Consider the following 16,110-nt stretch of genomic DNA (forward strand, 5'->3'; position numbering starts at 1 on the left):
CTCTTCTGAGTCAGGTCTTGTTACCAGTTTTACAATGAAAAGAAAACATGTGACTCAGATGAAGTGAGCTGCCTCCCGTCCGTATGTTAACCTTCCTCTTTCAGGCTGTTAATGCATAAAAGTATCACATAAATTTGACTTTGTCAGGAACCTCTCTTTAAACAAAATTAAAAAAAATAAAAAAAAATCACAAATTTCTAAAATGCTCTGGTTAAAATTATGACATTTGTGGTGTTCGGGTCAATTTCAACCTAGTTATTACGATAAAAACAACGGGAGTTAAAACTGAAATCATAAGTGCAAAACCAACCTTTTCATAGATAAGGAAGCCTAACAACATAACCAAGAGATGAGAAACAAATGGGATGATAAATAATTGTTTTAGTGTGTTTTACAGCTGATTTAAGACTCAGGTCAAAACTGACCTGAACACCATGGTTTAAGAGTAAGGTTCAATTGAAGTCAAGGGGTAAACTGACAAAAAAAGGCTCAGGGGCCCATACGAAAAATATTAAAACCAACATTTTCATGGATAAGGAAGCCTAACAATGTAACCATGAGAAGAAAAACAAATTGGATGAAAAAAAAGTTTTTAGTGTATTTTACAGCTGATTTAAAACACAGGTCAAAACTGACCCTAACACCATAGATGGCAGTAGAAAGCTGACACAAGACGAAGGTTAAACTAAACTCAATTAAAATAAACTAAATTAAAACAAAATGAACTCATCGACACAGTTCCACATTGAGTTCATTCCCTTTATTGACATTTCACTAGAAACAATCACAGTGTGCCGACAGGAAGTCGTCTGCTTCGGGTCCGGCGGCTGGAAGACTTCTGCAAGACTCGGTCCTGATGCTGCGCCCGTCGCCATGGAGACTGAAGAAAGAAGCGTTGTCGTGGCTACAGCTTGTTGTGAACCAAACAACTCAAACTCAACAGGTCAAAGCTTCAAGAGAAAAAAAAGTTCTTGTGTGTTTTGTTTTGTTTTGTTGTGTTTCTTGTGACGTGTCTCAGCTGCAAAACTACATTTTATCAATAAAGTTTTGTATTGAAGAGACATTTGTTATTGATCTGCTCTATATCAATCAATCAATCAATCAATAATGAACAACGATGATCAGTGTGCAACAGCTGGTTTGTTCTCCGACCCTGGACGCGGCGGCGGAAGGATACGACCTCCAGGAGGCCGGATCTAGTTTTTTTGTTCTCGACAGCGATGACGAATGAACACACCTGAGACTGTGACATCATCGTGTGACATCATCACGCGTCTGACGTTCAGAGTCGGAAAAAACAAAACCAGCAGGGACACAGAGGGCAGGATCAGTCAGTGCACCTGAACGCAGCAGCAGGTGTGCTGCTACGTTCAGGTGCAGTAGAGGAAACGGGACACAGCGGTTGTCTTTACTCAGGGTTAGACCTCGATGCCCAACTCGGTTTTGTTGCCTTTATCTGATTTTTCTTAAAGGGATAGTTCACCCAAAATTCAAATTTCACTCATTATCTCCTCCCCCTCATGTGGACTAAGGGCTGGGAGAAGTTTCAGAGTCCTCTGTGGCTTCTCTGAGTTACAGCGGGGCTCCGTGCAGCACTGCATGTCCATATGACGGTTGAGAACGGAGCTCACTTTTCTTCGTCCAAAAAGACACACCAAAAAACATCCAAATACCTCCATAGTGCTTGTCTGTAATGTCCCTCTTGTATTGAAGCCCCGACAATGAAAATAATCATTAATTGCAGCCTTACATCTGATTTATTTCCACCTATGACGGGACCTGAATCTGATCTGACAACATCCGATTCCATGCGGTTTTTACGTATTGAGAGGTAAAAATCTGAATTGGGCGACTTGAACCTTTAGTGTAAAGACAACCAGAGTGACCTGTTTCCTTCATCATACTGGTCGTAGTGTTACAATAAATACCAGAGAAGCTTATTTCCCATCAGCCCTTGCGGCTGCAGGTGACAGACAGGTGCAGGTCGCAGGTGAAGAAGCTGAGCCGGTGGGTTCATGTTGTTTATTCAGTGATTATTAATAATAATAATAATAATAATAAAGTGGTTAATGCCAACGAGCTGCTCGGTGTGGCCGTGTGTCTCCGACTTATTGCCTCCGTGTCTCTGTGAACATTCATGACGCTGCAGCAGCACGCGGCGGCGGCTCGGAGAGGGAACTGACCTGCACGTTCTCCCTCCTGAAGCCCCGCCCCCAAAAAGCTGAAGCCCCGCCCCAAAAAGGCAAAAGGCAGTTTCAGTTTGTTCCTTTGTCTGTCTGTCTGTCTGTCTGTTTTTTTTTTTTTGGTTTCGTCGTGGCGGACGCCTGACGGACGGAGAGGAGAGGACGGACGTCAGCCGGTGCCGTGGCTGCCGTACTCGAACACGCCCTTCTTGAAGAAAGGTGAGAACTCGCAGATGGCGTGTTTGGACAGGCGGACGCCGCCGTCGGCCTCGGTCCGGAGAGGAGAGCCGGACGACGACAGCATCACCCGGAACAGGTTCCTCAGGTAACGCTGGAAAACACAAGAACAACAGCAGCAGAGTGAGCACACACACACATTAACACACATTAACACACACAGACACACACACTGAACAAGTCAAAGATGAGTTCTCCTGCCTCTAGGTGCGTCCGTCGCTCCGCCACCATCCGCTCGTCACGGTTCCCAAACAGCTTCTTGGGAGGAAACTCCAGAGCTGCCAGCTGACAGAGACAATGACATCACACAGGTAAGTGACACACACACACACACGCACACACACACACACAGAGCCAGGTGAAGAGGAACAGCTGCTCTCACCTCCGGGTACTTGAGCTTCAGGCTCTTGTGCATTTCACGGAAACGACTGTAACGTCTGAACACGGTCCAGGTGTCGTCCATCACAGTGATCTGACACACACACAGACACACACACACATTTTACTTGTACCTGATTTGTGTGAAATAAAAGAAATTAACATGTTTGTAATCAGATCTTTCTACAACTCTAACATGATGTTTTAACTGAACTTCACTGACGACAGTTTAACACTTGTAGCGCCTCATCATGTAATAAAATAATATATTTTCACCTCATGACGTAATAACGCTGATTTTTGAACGCAATATGTAATAAACTTTGCCGCATTTTGTAATAAGTTGTTAAAGGAACATTGTGTAGGAATTCCTCCCATCTAGCGTTGTGATTGTAGATCACAAGCAACTCAATCGTATTTTTCATGCTGCATTCACGTGAAATTGGGCAGACGGACAACAGCCGCTGCAGGTAACGGCATAAACAAGCCTCTATGTAAACAAGTGGCCCGTCAGGATGAGGCAAAACAATACACGTGACAATATGTTGTCATGGCGATGTCGTATTGTTTATCTGACCCACGTTTTACCGGCTTTCTCTGGACTTCTGTGACTAAAATGACAGCTGGTTTGTTAGTGACGGCCGTCCGCCCGACTGCAGGTGAATGCAGCATCAGTGTAACGCTCCATTCCTCCTCACTGCGTTACCGTGGTGACTTTTCACAGACTCCACCTCCACCTGAGCCGACAGCTCCGGTGTCTCCGCTGAGTTTCCGTGGTTTCCTACCGTCACGCTGCGCGACACCACATGGCAGCAGCACCGAGCTTATCCGCTCCATGGAGATATGAATGATATGAACGGCTCATTCAGAGCTGAAAGGAACACTTCAGTTTGTTGATGGGGCAGATTACTGATTCATGAAAAACATACTTTTGAACGAAATAATCGATTTTCATGAATAGAGAACAGGAGAAGTTTCACAATGTCCCTTTAAATAATTCACCAAATTATTGCAAAATGTGGGTGTTGCATCTTTTTAATGAAATAATTGTAATAATTTGGTGCATTATCTAACAACTTTTTCTGCAAAGTTTATTACATGTTTATTTGCTTTAAAGAATTTTATTACAGAATGTGGCAGATTATTACCAGATGCGGTATTATTACCTAATGCGGCAGGCGTTTATTCACACCTGGTTCGTTTGGAGCAGTTGTTCTGAAACAGGGAGCGTTTAACCCCAAGGATCGGTTTGTTTGTTTCAGATGTTAAACACAGCACTCGCGCTCTGATGCAGAATAAAACAAGTGGGCCGAGATCGCTTACAAGGTCTGGTCTCGTTTCTATTCGAGCCCTGGAGCGGCTCGTTTGCAGTGAGAATCGACTCATCAACTGACACAACAAGCGGCACGCTGCTGATCTTCAGTGGTTCTCAACAACCAGACGCGCTGCTTCGGGCCAAAAATATGTACCTACGATGACTCGGGCTGAACAGTCACAATTTACATGAAATCCGACTTTTGCAAACCGGATCGAAACCACCTTCGGGAGGTAGTTTCAAATCACATTTGGACAGATGCATCTCAGTCTGAACAGCTCCAGCTTTGACTGTCCGTGACGTCGCTCTACGCCGCACCAGCCGCCTGACCGCCGTCTGACCGCCTGCCTATTTTGAGTTGTGGAGCGATATCAACGCAACAGAGCAGTCAATGGAAGACGTCAAAAACATCCGTCCTTGGACAAAGGACGAAACGAAATGCCTCATTAATCTGTGGGGAGACGGCTCATAGATGGCTCTTTTGTTGTTGTTGCTCTTGTCACACAATGCTCGCGCTGGATGACTCCTCCGCTCCGACGTCGTTGCTACAGCAACCTGTCAGATCGGTCAATAATGTGGCCCAGTCTGAACAGAGCCAAATCTGATTCAGACATTTGCTAAAAACGGTGTGGACAGTCAGCCCTAAAAATCTGACCTGAATCAGATTCGCCTGCAGTCTGAACGTGGCGAGAAGTTTCTCAGCATCATCACAACAATTTAAATGATCTAAAGTCAAAGTACTAATTCAACTAAACTGGTCCCTGTGGCCTGAGTGTGGCCTGTACTTAGTTACTTCCCTCTAGAGCACTGGAAAAGAGAGTAACGACACCACCATCGACTCCCGTGGTAAGGGTTTTGCGCCCCGAGTGGCAGGATATGGGTATTGCAAAAGCGCCCAGAAACCCCATTCACTCCAATGTATGTGTGTTGCCCACTTGCTTGTAAATTGATGAAAACGGCCGTGTTTTTGTTTTTAGGTGTCTTGGTCATGTCAAATTATACTTAAAATTTGTTTATTACAAAATGTAGATTGAAACATTAATGTAGACAACTATTTAAAAAAATATATAAATATTTTACTCGCCTATGTGTTAATGTTTATCTGTAAATGGTCCTCAATGATGCTATTAACGTGGGTGATCTATAAATGTCCTTAAATTATTGAAAATACCACACTTGCCCATTCACCAACAATGCAGAGATGTCAGTTCTTGGGCGCTTTTGCAAAACCCATATTCCTCCACCAGGAGGCGCTTCCATTGGACCAATGCGTGTCGTTACTCTCTTTTCTTTCCCTCGGCTGCAGATGAAAAGGGCAAACAGGAAACGGAGGCGACTCACCTTCACCTCGAACTCAAAGTGCTCGTCCTTCCCCTGCCCGCGGAGAACGTAACGAGGAATGCTAATTCTAACGGGCTCCTGGAGTCCGTCGGCGCTCGTCCCGAGAGAACGAGAGACCAAGTGCTGCAGAGGAAGTGATCGGGAGGGAGGAAGGAAAACGGGAAACAGGAAAAGAGAAGAAGAAGGGAGGAAGAGGAGAGGAAGAGGAGGAGAAAATAAGAAGAGTGAAGGGTTGAAAATAAATTACAAGAGATGCTGTTAACTTGATTTTAGAACAAATGACTCGTTCAAGTCAGAAAGAGTTCAATCTTTATTATTCTGTTTACACAACAAACACATTATTATTATTCCTTATCGATCAGGTTTCGTTCACCATCAAGACAAATCATCACATTTTCTTCAAGTCACAGTCATTTGTCTAAAAAAAATGTAGCAGCACAGCTTCTTTTTTCCCTTTGATGAAATCACAGTACGATCCAACCTCAAACAATTTACAAGAATCTTCAACATGACTAAAAAGAGAAACAGAAAAAACTTTCAAACTAACAAGGAAACTCTTTTTTATTTACTTCCCTTCATTGCAACTCCAAAAAACAAAAAACAAAAAACAGATCACACAACTGAAATGTTTAAAAATGTTTTAAATACTTAAAAAGATCCCTCAGATGAATCTTTCTTCTTACTTTGGCTCAATCACCACAGATTATTCGACACTTCCTAAAATGAATGAGGACTTGATTGAGTTCAGTGCACCCACGCAGGAGTCGAGGTGAGTTTCCGTCATCAGGTGCACAGGTGGTTGATTAAGATCAGAGCTTCTGAGGTGCAACCAAAGGACAACTTCCAGGAATCGCCCCGGTGACTGTGACCGGTGGACGAGGATGATGAGGAGAAGGAGGAGGAGCTGAGCCCTGGTACCGCCCTCTTCTCTTGGGTTTGTGCAGGTTTCTTAGTGGTGAAAACGACTTCGACCACCAGACAGTCGTCGCTCTGCCTCGCGACCAGACACCGGATGTCCGAACGCTTGCGGAGTTCGAGTCCTTGAAACTGGGGCTGGACCGGCACCAGGCTGGATCCCCGCGGCACCGGGTGGAAGACGCCGTCCTCCCGGAGCAGCGCCACATGGGTGTCCGTCAGCAGGAACTGGAAGATGGCGTCCTGTGCAGTCCGGTGCAGACGGGTGGAGTTCTTGACCTTGACGCTGGCGTAGAGCAGCGGACAGACGTCGGCCAGGGACGGTTTGCCGGGACCGTCCATGTTCCCGTGGACGATGTACAGAAGGTCGGCAAGGACCCGCTTGAACCGCGAGGTGACGTGAAGACCGCTGTCCAGGACGACGTCGGGAACGTTTGATGTCCAGTCCAGAGAGAGGAGCATGAGGTCTTCAGAGAGTAACGGATGACCTTCAGTGCCTTGAGAGAACCTTTCAGGATCAAGAGCCTTCACCAAGGCCTTGCAGAACTCCTGGGTGAGCTCTTTGCTGTGGGTGAAGACGACCAACACGGCGTCTCCGGCGTGGCCGATCAGCCGGATGTGCTGTCCCGCCAAACTGATCTGGACCATCTTGATTTCAAGGAGGTCGACTCGGTGGAAAAGAACCAGGGATTCTTCCTCAGAGCTGGCGCCAGCTGAGACGACGGTTATGTCCTTTTCTGACAAAAGCAAGCAGCTTGGTTTTGGAACGGGCTGCCTGCAGTTGGCCGTTCTGAGCCAGAAGATACTCTGAGGTTTCCCCGGCTGAACTCGCGGCGACAGAGATTCCAGCCGCTGTAAAATCTCCGAGGAGGAAAACGTCTGTAGCCGGGACAAAGCAGGCGGCAGCTCGACCATCCTCTGATGAAACACCTCAGGACTTGTGTCTCTGATCGAGGACACAGATCCCTCAGGTCGCACTGAGACGCCGGCGGTCACAGACTCGCCGGACGCCAGAGGAGCACCCGGGGCGCGATCCCTCGACAGGTCGACCAAACTGACTTTACTCACTGCCCGTGTGCAGGGTTCAGGTTGTTGTGGTTTAATCTGCATGTGATGAATCAGCGGCAGCTCTTTGGACATCATGGTCACGTACTGAGAGAGGACGTCCTTCATTTCACCCGATCCAACATTCCTAATGATGTCCCGTGTGCCCTGCAGCCTCCGACCGGCATCTTTGTATGCTTCGGTCAGTTTCCCGGCAAAATATCCGAAAACGTGATGGGTGTTGGTCGCGACTTTCTCTGCGTCTGTCTCTGGTTTTATTATTTGCCCTTTAACAAAGTCCTGTTTGGATGTTTCTACAGAGTTCTGGGACTTTGACGACTGGTAATTGGAGATTTCTTCTGCATCTCCTCCAGTTTGATGTTTGACGCTTGAGGCGCCTCCATTCGCAACAAGCTCCTTCGCTCCGTCTTCAACCTTCTCATCATCAGGAACAGGGAGTTCAGAGTCGACTTTTTTACTAGCTATGTTCTCGTTCTCGTCAAATCTGTTGTTGATCTTGGCCGAGTTGACGTAAAATAGTTCAGAAACAGCTGGACGACCTTCTCCTGCTGTGGTTCTGTCTTTATAAGGCGCTTCTTCAGCCGAGGGCACCCGTTCTTCTTCTTCTCTGTGGAGCTTTAACTCAACATTTACGGCTTCTTCTTCTTCTGGTGCGTTTTGCTCGACCTTAGGAGGAGAGCTTGCCTCAAACGCCGTGGCAGAAATGGCGCTAGACCACCACCCGGAGGCGCTCTGTGTGCACAAGGGGGAGTTGGGCGTCAAGAAGGACGTGAACTCTTGTCTGAATTATAGTGAAGTCCATAATTCACCTCAATGAGAATTACCGTTCCTCCATCACCAGGTGCACATGGTGGGGTCGTTAAGTGATTCGGGATTAACCGTGTGAAAAGGGTTACACATGCAAATTAAGTGACTTTTTGAAAACTTTAAAGCCCAATCAAACGTTGGTAAAGTGGCACTGGCAGATGACGACGACTGCACCTTCCTCTCCGAGTGGACGGATGGTTTGTTTTCACACATCTGCAAATGCGTTTTTATCTACGTTTGATTGAACTTTGGACTTCTTTGATCACTTTATGATGTTCGTGTCTTTACTGTGACCATCCTGAAACAGAGAATGAGCTTCCTGTCCTGGTTCCTCCCAGAAATAAGGAGCAGAACCAAACCACAACTATCAGAGTTCCTCCAATTATAGAAAACGACACAAAAAGACGCAAAATTCAAACTTTAACTTTTGTTTTGTTGATGGAAAAACCAAATGTGACGTCTGTTTAGGAACTCTGAAGGTTTTAAATGGAAACTCATTCACCATTTCATTTAAAAATGACATTCAATTTATCATGAAGAATCACGTTCAGGCTTTCTGATGTTGTTGTTTTTTTAGGATTAGAGAACTGTATTGATTGATTATTGAATTATTATTAGTAAAGTCTCTGGTCTTACCTCATATTTCTGCCTCCTTGGATTAACATTCTTCAGCTTTTCATCGTCCTGTAAAGAATAAAACTGAGCCTCATGATCCCAGCATCATCAACACAAACTCAATCTGCAAAAATGACAACAAGCAACTTCTTTTCTTTTCTTTTTTTTTTTCAAATCAAAAACCAAAAGGTTATAAAATCTTGATGGGCAGGAAAGAGGGACATGTCAAACAGAACCAGGATTAAAATGAAGCCCAGAAGAACCCCCAGTGCAAAGAGGAACAAACCAAACTGATTGACAGAAGTGAGTCGATCCAGAACCGCAGGGGAGGAGAGAGGGGGGTGGGGGGTATCATGCAGATTATAGAGGAGGGGGTTCTGGGTTCTGATCGGGACTTGATCTGGTCTTACCTCATCTGTTAATCTAACAGAGCTACAGTCGCTAACCTCCTCCTCCTCCTCCTGCGGGGTTAAAGAGCTACAGATCAGTTCTGCACAGACACAGACAAGACCAAGGTCCTGGTTCTGGTTCTGAGGGTCCGGTAGAGACCAGACAGAACCACTCCACTCTTATGGAGACCCACTGGTCCAGAACCAACCAATCAACCAATCAATGATTCTTCTCTCTCTTATGGACATGACAGGACAGATATGCAGACACACAACAACAGATCAAACATCGTGTGTTGAGCAGAATGTGCGCTGCATGCCAGGTGGTGGGTGTGACCACAAGGATGGGATGCAGCAGCAGTGCAGATACTTGTTGATTTTAATTGACAGATTACACGCACAATAAGCAGAAATGTCATGCTTTTTGAAACGTCTGACCATCCACCCATCAGCGCCGTGGTCACCGGGGCTGATCGCTGCCTGCACTCTGCCGCTCTGATCACTCTAAGCACCGGGCGCACCGCGGCTCGTCTCAGCAGCATCGTTCTATTTTTGACGGCGCCGTTGCTAAATCGTGTGAAGCTTAGAGTAATGACAATCCACAATATGAAACCACCATATAACGGTTGCAAATGGATACCAACTGTCTTCGTAACAAAAAGACACACCAAAAAACATCCATATACCTCCATGCTGCTCGTATGTAATGTCTGTCTTATATTGAAGCCCCGAAATGCGAAACTGTCCCGAAAAAAATTAAATAAGTCTATATTTCAAGCTTGTTTGTAGCGGAAGCTACGGACATTACATACGAGCAGCATGGAGGTATTTGGATGTTTTTTGGTGTGTCTTTTTGTCACAAAGACAGTTGGTATCCATTTGCAACCGTTATATGGACATGCACTGCTACGCCGAGACCCCCTGTAACTCAGAGAAGCCACGGAGGACTCTGAAACTTCTCCCAGCACTTAGTCCACATGAGGGTGAGTAGATAATGAGTGAAATTTCAATTTTGGGTGAACTATCCCTTTAACAACTCTGGTCAGATTACACCTTTGAGTCTTAGCGCGACAAGGAAGAACGTTATGTGGAAACCGGCTCCTGATCATTGAATGCCGTCACTGCATTGGCAGTATTTATGTCCCTTGTGCAAGAACCCTTGTACTTTTTTCTTATGTGGACATAAATACATATTTCAAATGTGTGTGTGAGCTGCTGTTTGGTCTGGTGGACGGTGAAGCGTGTGGCGGTGAAGCGTGCGGCAGTGAAGCGTGTGGCGGCGGCGTCCTCACCCTGAGAGATTCACAGGACAGAGACAGAGACAGGTCCATGCTGCTGCCGCCGTTCAGCAGGTTCATCTTCCGCAGCCGCCGCTGGACTTCCTCCTCGATGTAGGCGTTGATCCTACGAGTCGGAGAGGGGGCGGAGTCAGATAGAGGGGGCGGAGTCAGATAACGCTCCATGACACGTAGCAGCAGTCAGAATGACATCATCATCAATCAGATCTTTCTCCAACTCTAACATGATTCATTCACTGAACTTCACTGACGACAGTTTAACGCTTGTAGCGCCTCATCATGTAATAACGTCATATATTTTCACCTCATGATGTAATAACGCCACATTTTTGAACACAATATGTAATAAACTTTGCCGCATTTTGTAATAAGTTGTTAAATAATGCACCAAATTATTACAAAATGCGGGTGTCGTCCATCACACTGACACACACACACACACACACACACACACACAATGCGTCAGTGTTGATGAATGTGCACTGTCCCAATTCAATAAATAAAGAAATGAAATGACACACAGACACACAGACACACACACACATTTTACTTGTACTTGATTTGTGTGAAAGAAAAGATATTAACATGTTTGTAATCAGATCTTTCTTCAACTCTAACATGATGTTTTAACTGAACTTCATGGACGACAGTTTAACGCTCGTAGCGCCTCATCATGTAATAACGTCATATATTTTCACCTCATGATGTAATAACGCCACATTTTTTAACACAATATGTAACTTAACTTAGCCGCATTTTGTTATAAGTTGTTAAATAATGCACCAAATTATTACAAAATGCGGGTGTTGCATTTTTTTTAATGAAATAATTGTAATAATTTGGTGCATTATGTAACAACTTATAACAACATGCTGCAAAGTTTATTATTACATATTGCGTTCAAGAGTTGTATTACAAAACGTGGCAGATTATTGGCCGAGTTCAAGTCGGGTTTGGGCCCAAATATTCACAAATGATTCAGATCAGGTCTGGGCTTCGACCATGGTTCAGACCGGGTCGGATTTTAAAGGGATAGTAGCATTTTTTTAAAAGTGGGGTTGTATGATCTCCAAATAGCCCCTAAGTACTTTAATTGCAGTAGAAGACTCTCTGCACTCCTCCCGTTAGCAACGCCAGCCCATAATAGCCCTGCCCAGAGATTTACAACATACAGTGTTGTGAATGGACCCAAAGAAACGGCCTATTTTCACGGCCTAAAAGAGGTTTTACCTAAAAAAAAATACACAGTTCCATTGTTCGCTATAATATAATTTTTTCCAGCCCTTCAAAGTGCAGGAAAAACTCAGTTTTTATTTGGACCTAACCAACTCACGTATCCCTCCGCCCAGGGTTAGCGCCCGCCGATCAGCAGTTGGTTAGGTCCAAATAAAAACTGTGTTTTTCCTGCACTTTGAGGGGCTGGAAAAAATTATATTATAGCGAACAATGGAACTGTGTATTTTTTTTCAGGTAAAACCTCTTTTAGGCCGTGAAAATAGGCCGTTTCTTTGGGTCTGTTCACAACACTGTATGTTGTAAATCTCTGGGCAGGGCTATTATGGGCTGGCGTTGCTAACGGGAGGAGTGCAGAGAGTCTTCTACTGCAATTAAAGTACTTAGGGGCTATTTGTAGATCATACAACCCCACTTTAAAAAATGCTACTACCCCTTTAATTCCATCCATCCATTAAAGGGATAGTTCAACATTTTGGCAAATTGGCCCATTGCCATAATCGCTATAGTCATAGCAGTAGGTTCGTTACCTTTAATTGTCGGTGCAAGCTGTTTTTAGAACGGAGGAGCGAAGCGGCAGGCTGCTCAGAGCTACACTATGGAGGCTAGTGGAATTTCTTGGTTTTCCTCATCAAACTCATCAAATACACAACCCAACAACTCCAAAACGCTGTCGTGGACACGTTGTGAGCTGCACATTCACCACGCTATGAGATAATAACGGAACGTTACGAGACGGAGCCGTTTTAGAGGTAAATTCATGCAAAACCGCTGATGCGCGTTGTGTTCAGGGACAGTTTTTCAGCAAGCAGACTCTGTATTTACCCTGTATTTACCTCGAAAACGGCTCCGTTTCGTAACGTTTATTATCTCATAGCGTGGTGAATGTGCAGGTCACAACTTGTCCACCAGAGCGTTGTGGAGTTTGGGGATTTTGTATTTGATGAGTTTGATGAGGGAAACCAAGAAATTCCTTTAGCCTCCATAGCGTAGCTCTGAGCAGCCTGCCGCTCCGCTCCTCCGTTCTAAAAATAGCTTACACCGACAAATAAAGGTAACGAACCTACTGCTATGACTACAGCGATTATGGCAATGGGCCAATTTGCCAAAATGTTGAACTATCCCTTTAAGACCTCTGATCCATGTTTTTGGTTTTTCCCAGGTAAACTCCATCTCCTCTTCCTCCTTTCAGGTAAGATTTCTGACCAATGAGAGAACAGCTGGCATTTGTTTACGTAACTTTGGACCGATTGGGACTGTTGCCATGTGAAGACCCAAATGACCCAAAAGAAAAATGCAACAATTTTATCGTTTGTATCGTCCTCATCATCATCATCATGAGGCGAGTGTGTTACCTGTCGTCGGACAGCGGCAGCAGCGTGTTGAGGCTCTGGATGTGACTGACCGGAGAGCTGCTCTTCTCCTCACAGCTCATGGAGAGAGTTCTGCTGCTGCTGCCGCCGCCGTCGCCTCCCTCACTGATCCTCTGCCTCAGCTTCTGGATCTCCCTCTCCACCCTGCACACACACACACACACACACACACACACACACACACACACACACACACACACACACACACACACACACACACACACACACACACACACACACACACACACACACACACACACACACACACACACACACACACACACACACACACACGGGTCAACAGGTTTCAATTAGCGGCGCCGAAAAAACAATCGTTTCAAAGATGCATCGAGATTCTCAACGGGACGATTCTGAATCGATGCAGTTACGTCACATGATCGATTTTTTTAAATTAAAATACTTCATTCAAGTTTGATGATGTAGTTCACAGAGAGACAGTGATTTATTTTATTTTAAAGCATAATGCCAAGATTTATGTTTTGTTTTTGCAAAAATTTAAGGACAATTCCAGTCAAATCCAACCTGGGCTCTAGTTTCTAATATTTCAGCTCTAACAGAATGAATGTGTAGATTTTCGTTTTACTGTCTCCTGTCCTGCAGTAGTTCTCTCTGTCTCGTAGAATGTTTAGGCTGTTTACATCCCATAAACCAGACAACGTCAGATGTCTTCAAACAGACACCGAGGGGTTTGTTCACTTCAAGAAAGAGAGAACTACTGCAGGACAGGAGACACTCACATTTAAAATCCTACCAGTTCATTGTTATGTTAAAGGGATAGTTCAATATTTTGGCAAATTGCCCCATTGCCATAATCCCTATAGTCATAGCAGTAGGTTTGTTACCTTAAATTGTCGGTGCAAGCTATTTTTAGAACGACGTAGAGTTGTTTTAGAGGGAAATTCATGCAAAACCGCTGATGCACGTTGCCTTCAGGGACAGTTTTTCATCAAGCAGTCTCTGCATTTCCCTCTAAAACAACTCTGTGTGGTAACGTTGTGTTATTATCTCATAGCGTGGTGAATGTGCAGCTCACAACTTGTCCACCAGAGCGTTGTGGAGTTGTTGGATTGTGTACAAAATGTTGAACTATCCCTTTAAGTTACGTTAAGTAAATTGACATTAATGTAATTTAACGAACTAAAACAAAGTTCAAAACGCGGTTGTTGTGTAACTTTGGCAACATAAAAATTGAGTTCTGGACTCTGACCTCTGCTGCTCCAGGTCCGATTCCCTCTGGCTCCTCGGGGCCGAGCTGCGGCGCCGCGTCTCCTCGGCGTCGGTCTCCACGGAGACGCTGCGCCTCAGGGCGGAGTGCCTCCTCTCCAGCCGGGCCACGGCCTGCTCCATGGCCTCGCGCTGCTGCTTCTCCTTGGACTCCAGGATCTCCTTCTCCTTGCGCCGCACCTTCTCCTCCTGCCGCGCCACGTTGGCCGTGAACTCGTACGTTTCCTGCAGCTGCTGCAGCTGCTGCGCGCTCTGAAGCTGCAGCTGCAGCTTCTCCTCCTTCTCCTCCAGCTCCTTCTCCACCTGCAACACAGGAGGACATTAGTCGGGATTCTTCCCGCAGGTCACGTAATTCCCGTGGGATGGGAGTCAAAGTTTGGTAACACTTTACTTGAATAGGTATTCATAAGATTGACATAACAGCTGTCATAACCATCAATGATACTTATGACAGCTGTCGTTAAGTGTCATTCGGTAAGTTATGTCATGTTTGATGCAAAGTTGACATTGTTTGAGATGTCCTTGTTATGAAAACTTGACATCATTTTTAAAGTTTGGCCATTAGGTCTGCTATGACAGTTTAAATTGTCTTTATGCCAAGTTGTCAGAACAAAAACATCTCAAACTGCCTCTGCACCAATAGGGTAGCGCTACGACCAATCAGAGCAAAGAGCAGGATGACGTCGGTAGATTAAACTTTTCCCATATCCCGTCGGCAAAACACCAAATACATCCTTCTTCCAAATGAACGACTTCAGTGCAGTTTCTGGCTCAACTTTTAAAGAAAATGACAAGTTTAATTCTTTCAAAGTTGATGCCAACGCCGATTCAAACGATTCCTTTGCCAAAGCCATCTTCTTGTCATGTTTTTCACCGTTGCAAGTATGTCGTCATCGTGTTAAGCCGCCCAACGACTCTCTAAACAGATAGAGCGCTGTGATTGGTGAACACAAACGGTGTTTCAGACTCAAAAAGTTCCTATGGCTCGTTTCTAGACCCACCTACGGAGCAAAGAGATTTGCTGCCGCTAGGGTGCAGCTAGATTTCTCAGCTAGTTTTTCACTACAAATTGCACAGATTTTGTAGGAATGCTCCAATGGCTATAAAGATGTGTATTGGAACATGAACTAACGACTAACTTGTGCAATCCTGCAATAAAGTATTAAAAATATAAATAATAAAAACCTGGAACAGCGTGTTGTCCAGCCCCGGCGGTCCGTCCCAGTTCCCGTTGCCGCGCTCCAGCGTCTCGGCGGCGCGCTGCCTCTCCTCGGCGAGCGCCGGCAGCAGCGCGTCGGCCAGGTTGGCCAGCTGCCGCTCCTTCAGCTGCAGCCGCTGCTCGGCCTGACGCAGCAGCTGCTCCTCCTCCTGCGCCTCCTTCAGCTGCGGCTGCCGCTCCTTCAGGCCGCTGGCGAGCAGCAGCACGGCGCCGCGCTCCGCCGACACCTCCTTCTCCAGACGCTCCCTCTGCAGCCGCAGCTCCTCCTCCATCCGGCTCAGCTCCTTCACCTGGGAGTTCAATTTGACCCAATGAAATTGTCTTCTATTGTTAAGATGAAACAGTGGTGGGTTTTAAAGGGACACCTCAAAATAAATCTGCATAAAGTAGGGATGGGCGATACCACACTTTTGGGATTCGATACGATACCGATTTCTTGCATTTTCATCGATACCGATACCGATACCAATAGGCTACTGGTAATTTCTTACTGGCAA

At 45.5% G+C, this 16,110-nt stretch overlaps 1 protein-coding gene across 7 annotated transcripts in view; it reads right to left on the reverse strand.

The window, feature by feature from the left end:
- Positions 1-1,822: 1,822 nt before the first annotated feature.
- Positions 1,823-16,110, reverse strand: part of kif16ba (kinesin family member 16Ba) — a 44,244-nt gene continuing 29,956 nt past the window's right edge. For 3 of the 7 annotated variants that reach the window (XM_083969771.1, XM_083969769.1, XM_083969768.1), the window contains 7 exons: positions 15,580-15,903; positions 14,378-14,697; positions 13,132-13,293; positions 10,538-10,649; positions 9,267-9,317; positions 8,878-8,925; positions 5,798-8,166 (listed from right to left, as the gene is read on the reverse strand). In XM_083969771.1, the coding sequence (XP_083825897.1) occupies positions 6,238-8,166; positions 8,878-8,925; positions 9,267-9,317; positions 10,538-10,649; positions 13,132-13,293; positions 14,378-14,697; positions 15,580-15,903 (2,946 nt within the window). In that variant the 3' untranslated portion in view covers positions 5,798-6,237. Of the gene's footprint in view, positions 2,515-2,621; positions 2,706-2,802; positions 2,893-5,454; positions 5,578-5,797; positions 8,167-8,877; positions 8,926-9,266; positions 9,318-10,537; positions 10,650-13,131; positions 13,294-14,377; positions 14,698-15,579; positions 15,904-16,110 lie in introns of those variants that run through there. The other 4 variants (XM_083969772.1, XM_083969773.1, XM_083969774.1 and 1 more) reach the window with 4 other exon arrangements.

Source organism: Trachurus trachurus (assembly GCF_905171665.1).
Source record: "Trachurus trachurus genome assembly, chromosome: 1".
Taxonomy (NCBI): domain Eukaryota; kingdom Metazoa; phylum Chordata; class Actinopteri; order Carangiformes; family Carangidae; genus Trachurus; species Trachurus trachurus.